This window comes from Umbelopsis ramanniana (genome assembly GCF_025399195.1).
Source record: "Umbelopsis ramanniana AG unplaced genomic scaffold K450scaffold_57, whole genome shotgun sequence".
NCBI lineage: Eukaryota > Fungi > Mucoromycota > Umbelopsidomycetes > Umbelopsidales > Umbelopsidaceae > Umbelopsis > Umbelopsis ramanniana.
This window is the reverse complement of record NW_026252143.1, coordinates 1-6,557: the sequence shown is the minus strand read 5'-3', so window position 1 is coordinate 6,557 and position 6,557 is coordinate 1. Positions and strand designations below refer to the sequence as shown.

The window sequence follows — 6,557 nt, the reverse complement described above, 5'->3', positions numbered from 1 at the left end:
CTGCTGTTGAGGAACCTGCTGTTGAGGAACCCGCTGTTGAGGAGGCTGCTGTTGAAGAATCCGCCGCTGTTGAGCCTGTTGTTGAGCCAACCGCTGTTGAGGAACCCGCCGTTGAGGCACCTGCTGCTGTTGAAGAGCAGACCGTCGAACCTGTTGCTGATAGCACTGAAGCTGAGACAGAAACTGATAACTTGCAACCACCTGTTGTTGAACTTGCTGCGGAAGAACAACCTCAACTCCATGTTCCAGCTGTTGATGACAACGCCGTTGTTACCGAGCCTGAAACTGCAGTAGAGACTGAAATCCCTATTGTTCAGCTCAATGCCGAACCTATCACTGAGGCTACTAGCAATATCGATAATACCCAACCTGGTCAAGAAGCAACCACAAATACCCCGGCACCAGTTGTGTCCGTTGAAGAACCCACTGTTCCCGAACCAGCTCTCGCTTCTACTGTCGCCTCTTCTCCAGAGCCTGTACCTCAGCCTGTGGCTAACGAGGCCGATCCTGCTGTTCAGGTCCCTGAACCAGCTGTCACTCCTGACGTTCAAAAGGAGCTTCCTCAAATTCCAACACCACAAGCTGAAACCGCCACTACCTCAGCTGCCACCTCACAAACTGGTGAGAGCAAGGACCACGCTGGCAAGCAAAAGCATAAGGAGCATAAGGAAGAGAAGAAGAGCAAGTGCTCAATTATGTAAAATTTTTACCCCCAATAATTCCTCTCCCAGTGTTCACCTTAGCACGAAATCTAAAGCCAAGGACGGAACACCGTATTCTTTTTCTCCCATTTTAAATACGAACTTTTTTGTTGCGTTATACAATTAAACTACTTACATTTAGTATTATGGTATGGAATTTTTTCAGAAAGCTGTGTTCTCTGCAAAACAGCTCTACGGTAATGACAATGAATTTTTCTTTTTCAAAATTTTCCAGTGTTTGAGATTGCTCCCCACACCAAAAAAAAGAAATAAAAAAAAAAATTCCTCTCTTAAACTCTGGTGATCGATCGTAGTTTTGCAATTTCAAACCGACCATGAGTAGTCCACAGCCATCAGATTCGAGCCAAGAAGCCATTCAAGAGATTAGTAACGCAAGCGAGGATCAAAACAACACTACACAAGTTGACATGTCCAAACTCTACCCACATGAAAAACCTGATTACAAGGATCCAAAGTACGCTGGCATGAGCAGACGAGCTATTAAGCGTCATTATAAACAAGAACGCTGGGACGCTACTCGAGATGAAAGAAGAGATGCTGCCAAAGCTAAAAAGAAGCAAAAGAAAGAAGCAAGGAAGAGAATGTACGAGGAAGGGTTGATAACGCCTCCACAGGGACCCAAAAGAATTCGACTGGAGGATCAGGTGTGGAGCAAGTTAAACGTTGTAATTGATTGCGACTTTAATTCACTGATGGTAGAAAAAGAGATCAATTCGATGCAAACCCAAATATGTCGGTGCTACAGCTCTAATCGATCCGCGAAATATCCATGTCCTATTACCATCACTTCATTTGGTGGTGATTTAGAGCAGGTGTTCGACAAGAAGACACCGTCACGAACTAATTGGAAAGGCGTTGATTTTACAACTGAAACATACCTTGAGAAATTTGATAAAGAAAAGCTGGTCTATCTGTCAGCGGATTCAGACAATGTGGCAACAGAATTGGATGAGAATAAGGTGTATATTATTGGCGGAATCGTTGACAAAAATCGTTACAAGGGACTTTGCCAGGAAAAAGCTGTCAAGGAAGGAATCCCTACTGCACAACTTCCAATTGGCGAATATCTCCAATTAGCTACACGCAAAGTTCTCACTGTAAACCATGGTAAGCTAGATTTCTTACGATTATTAATATGTTGGACTCCTTAGGCTCACATCATGTGTTCCGCAGTATATGAAATCATGCTCAAGTGGCTTGAATGTAAAGACTGGAATCAGGCATTTTTAGAAGTTATACCCCAGCGAAAGTTCAAAGACTTTAACGCATCCAACCAACCTAATTCATCAGCAGCCGGTGAAGATTCGTCCGATGAAGAGGCAGTGGACGAAGGATCAGACATCGGTGCAACGCCACAGGATAATTAGGGATAGTTACTTCACTAGAGGTACTCATTGAGGTGCCAACACAAGAATAGAGCCATCGTGCAAAATTGCAAAAATAAAAAAAGATTATGCCATAGCCAGTGGTGTTTCACATACGCTAATTACTTTATGTATTATACAACTTCTTCAAACATATCCTTATCCGACATATCATCATCTGAGTCATGTCTTTGTACTTGAGAGCGGTTGTGGTCGTTGTCGCTTCGCACTTGGTATCGCTCGTGCTCCCGCTTCGCCACTTCACGGCCTTTGCTTCCCAATTTAAGCAGCTCGCTCGACCACTTTTCTAGCTGCGTGGTGTATTTGTCTATCGTTTCCGTCTTTACGTGTATATCGCGTCGTAACAGGGCTAAAGACTGATTATATAAAGTTAAGACCTTGGTGCGTCTTGATAATCACAAAATACATAGTGGTACCACTTTACCTGCTCTAGAGCCACTTCTTTGTCTTTGAGTAGCTCCAGCCGAATATCGCCCATTGCTTCTTCTATTGAACTAGTAGTGGCTTTCATCGCGGCAATATGTGTTGCGATGTCTGCGATTGATATTGATGAGCGAATGCTATTGTTCCTCCCTTAGACGAGCATGCATCATACATACCTTTGTGAATGGCTTTAGAATCATTGATCTTGTCAGGTGTATCGGGAAGAATGGTGCTTAAGCATTCAGAAAACTCTCTGGAGTATTGATCCGCTAAATTGGAGAGTGTCGCACTCGAAGCCATGAGCCAGCAATGTCTTCAAGGAAAGGCGGAGAAGTGCTGAATACGTTTCTGGCAACCAATTTTCAAAAATTTGAGGCAACTTGTCAAAGATCAAAAAAACTGCAATATGGCCATCGTCGCGATTAAAGTCCTAACTGCTATTTGATACATACGACGCTTTAACTTCGTTAACCACGCAAAGACTTTTTTGATATCTGTATTCAATACACTTTCTATTGATAACTATTTACACATGCTGTATGTGGTTGAGAACAACTATTAAGATTCTACAGCTTTTCATCTTCGCGAACTTTTTCCGCTAGCCGTCTGCGTTCGGCTTCTCTGAGCTTCATTAATGTTACTGTTTCGTAATCCTCATCTGATGTTTTCGGCGCGTTTCCAAAAGACATCTGTATTGTAAAGATGGTTAGAATATATGGTCCTCATCCTTGGATGCAACCCAGTCTGAAAACAATAATTTTGTCACCACTTACTGGAGCTGGAGCATTGCCAAATGCTCGAAACAATGGCTTCGCTGCAGACGCACCTCCAAACAAAGGTTTCGATTTGGACGATAGATTACTGGTATGCGTTGACAGGGTAGCATAATCTAGCTTGGATGTTTCGATAGATTCCGACGCAGTCTTCAAACTGTTGTTCTTCAAAGCAACGCCTAATTTCGCAACAATGGCTGGCTCTTTACCGGTTGCCCAATCGATTGCTTCAAAGATGGCGAGATCTGGATGGGTATCTTGGCTAGTAAGGGCAGCATGCTATTAAACAATGAATTAATACTTGACACCATGTAATTTCCAACGTGGTTATGAGCTTACCGCGCCAACAATGGATTTGAAAACAACCAGGCCGCTGCCCTGTTTTGTCATGACAATGGCATCCACTGGTCCAAATTTACCAAACAGACTAGCCAGCTCTGTCTGTTCAAACGTTCTCTTTTTCTTCTTCCACTTGATCTTCAATGTACAATCCATTTCACTTGCTTCTGGTACCTCTGAAACATATTCACATAAGTCTAAATTCATTAATCAACAATGTCTAACATTATTCATCGCGTACCTGCTTTCTCCTCTTCCTCCATCATCTTTCGCAGTTCATCTTCCTCTTCCTGCATCCTTCTACCGCTGTCTTCCCTCATCCTCGCCAGTTCCGCTTTGTATTTCGCTTCAGCATCCATTTCGTCAGTTTTGCGCTTTTTGGCAGCTTTTTCTCGTGCCTCTAATTCATCTCGGGCAGCTCGCCGCTTTGAGTCCATTTCATTGTGTCTCTTGTTCCGTTCTACTCTTGCTCTGATCACATTGTCATAAGCTAGCTTTGCTTGGGTATCAGTGAGCACTTCATAGGCTTGCGAGAGAGCATGGAACAGGGCTGCGGCATCAGGGCTGGGATTCTTGTCAGGATGGACCTTGAGTGCCTTTTTACGATACTGCCTTCGTATATCTTCATGAGTACTGTTGTATTCAACCTCCAAAAGTTTGTAATAGTCAACGTCGGGGTCGAATTCCTTTCCTGCCGGCATGATAGAAATGCACTGTCGTTAAAGCCAGTGCGAAAGATGAAAGCGGGAACAAGGTGAAATCGAAATTGCCGCGATCACGTGAATCGCACTTGGCTTTCTGCAAAAGTACACTTTATGGAGTGAGCGTCAGATCCACTGGAACCTAACAGAGTGTACTAAAATTATAATCTACTTATATTAAATTGGGAGGCTTAACCATTATTAATAATTAATCTGTATCGATTTTATTGCCATTGATATTACCAAAAACTCATGAAAAGCATGATGAACAATAGCTGAAAGCGCGGAAAGTGAACGGCTCTCAAAGCCACCCTGAGACTGTCATTTTCCAACTGAAAAAATTTTTGAACGCATAAATAGACACGGGAAGCGTTGCGTACTGTCTTTCCTTCTTCAGTTCAGTCAAGGTATGTACACTTATTTCAAGCCTTTCCCTTCGTTTCAATGCATCCAGGCGATGATCCATTTTCCACAAATACAAACTAGAGTTTCTGAACAAACCGTGTTTATACTTTTTATTCTGATGTTTGCAATACCTCCCTTCCACTATTTCTCCCATACTTTCATCCCCATGTAAACTCACACATCATCTACTCAGCTTGATAGATTTATTATCTTACTTGCTAGTCTGGTCTGGTTTACACATGGATCATATAGGGTAAGCACACGCTCTTTTCGGGAAGCATTTACCTAGTGATTAAAGGATGAAACAAAACGCAATTAAAGCTGGAATTACCGGCTGAATTCGATGTAGATAACATTGCACATTTACTGAGCAATCATTAGATCAAAATGCTTCCTGTTATTTATGTTATACAAATATCATGACATTAACCAACCCTTCCAACAGATAGCTATATACTACGTGTATGTGTACGTTATTAAGGACCTCAATAAAGAAAGGTAATTACAAAAAAACATTTCTTCACGTTTCCATCCATGTAAGCAGCTTTGAAAAGATGACTTTTCAGCACTGGGCACTGAATCATAATGATCGATAAGCTCATGAACACCGAGCCTAGAAAACTCGCTCCTGATCTTAGCTTTGTTTACATGGATTGAAACCTTACAATCGTTGTCCTAAGTCATCCTGCTCACACATCAATTCAGTTTATTAGCTTTTTTCTATCACGGGCTTTATGTGGCTGCTGTATTGCACCTCCACAATTCATGTGTAAGTTTACTTTTGTCAATCTACCCATTCTCTATCACTTGTATCGAACGGATCGGTCTCGCAAATGATGAACACACTAGATGACGAGTCAGAAGAGTAATTCACTGTTGAGAAACCCTTTTTAATACCATTCATGCCTAACTGAGCAAGATCTCTCCTCTGATACAAGTGATTAGAGACAAGATTTAAAATTCGCATGACCCAAATATCACATTTACTGATATTGTACTCTCATCTAGATGTCTGTATCTTACATTGCGATGCAAAGCACATGAAGCAGTAAGCTTACGACCTCCCATGTACTAGGTATGTATTGGTTATGATTGCTTTGACGACTCTGGGTGCCAAGGGATGATATACAAACAAAATAGACAAGCATATGTCTGAACTTACTGTAGACAACCTTCACGTCTGATGTGTATCCCAGAGTTGGTAGTGTGTACTCCTTCCATGATCAACTACTAACATCATATTTAGCTTTTCACAGATCTATGTACTACAAGCCACTGTTCCTTGCTACATTTTATGGACTGTGGGTACGTAATCAATCATGATCACTGTCGTCCTTCATTGCATTGGTGATGACCAAAACTTTATCACGACGGTCTACTTAGTCCTCGGACTGTGATTATGTCGGGTTGACACCCAATTCTATCTGATCAATGCAATTGGACTCCTCAGCGATGTTATTGTCATGAATCTTATCCACTGATACTAACGCGAACTTACAATCTTTCAGGTATTAGAAGTCTCTTGCTCAAAATCTGAAGGGGCCATTTTGATTTAGCTTCAATTGAACAAAGGTAAGACGTATATGAAGGGGTTGAATAGTTAAAATTTTTTATCGGCTGGCTTGTCGTAAACAACCAAAAAAAAAAAAAATATAGCCAAAAAGGACTAAAAAATAAATAAAAATCAAAATATAGCCAAAAAGGACCTAAAAATATCAAAATATAGACGAAAAAGATCGAAAAGTAAAAAAATAAAAAAGTAAAAAAAAAAAAACTTACACATGTATCGCGTATTCTATATCGTTATTT

At 41.3% G+C, this 6,557-nt stretch overlaps 4 protein-coding genes across 4 annotated transcripts; 2 read left to right on the top strand and 2 right to left on the bottom strand.

The window, feature by feature from the left end:
- Positions 1–961: 961 nt before the first annotated feature.
- Positions 962–2,514, top strand: K450DRAFT_254548 (uncharacterized protein). Its single transcript, XM_051591226.1, has 2 exons — positions 962–1,829; positions 1,896–2,514. Exons 1-2 carry the CDS (start codon positions 1,037–1,039, stop codon positions 2,087–2,089), a joined length of 987 nt encoding a protein of 328 aa, XP_051441849.1. The 5' UTR covers positions 962–1,036; the 3' UTR covers positions 2,090–2,514.
- On the bottom strand, positions 2,047–2,843 carry K450DRAFT_254545 (uncharacterized protein). Its single transcript, XM_051591225.1, has 3 exons — positions 2,707–2,843; positions 2,532–2,641; positions 2,047–2,463 (listed from the first exon to the last, which is right to left on the bottom strand). Exons 1-3 carry the CDS (start codon positions 2,828–2,830, stop codon positions 2,221–2,223), a joined length of 477 nt encoding a protein of 158 aa, XP_051441848.1. The 5' UTR covers positions 2,831–2,843; the 3' UTR covers positions 2,047–2,220.
- A 102-nt stretch (positions 2,844–2,945) lies between these two features.
- Positions 2,946–4,362, bottom strand: K450DRAFT_254542 (uncharacterized protein). Its single transcript, XM_051591224.1, has 4 exons — positions 3,884–4,362; positions 3,643–3,818; positions 3,304–3,582; positions 2,946–3,219 (listed from the first exon to the last, which is right to left on the bottom strand). The coding sequence occupies exons 1-4, from the start codon at positions 4,341–4,343 to the stop codon at positions 3,097–3,099; spliced, it is 1,038 nt and encodes a 345-aa protein (XP_051441847.1). The 5' UTR covers positions 4,344–4,362; the 3' UTR covers positions 2,946–3,096.
- A 665-nt stretch (positions 4,363–5,027) lies between these two features.
- K450DRAFT_254536 (uncharacterized protein) lies at positions 5,028–6,331 on the top strand. Its single transcript, XM_051591223.1, has 4 exons — positions 5,028–5,246; positions 5,454–5,515; positions 5,995–6,053; positions 6,257–6,331. The coding sequence occupies exons 1-4, from the start codon at positions 5,152–5,154 to the stop codon at positions 6,302–6,304; spliced, it is 264 nt and encodes an 87-aa protein (XP_051441846.1). The 5' UTR covers positions 5,028–5,151; the 3' UTR covers positions 6,305–6,331.
- Positions 6,332–6,557: the final 226 nt, after the last annotated feature.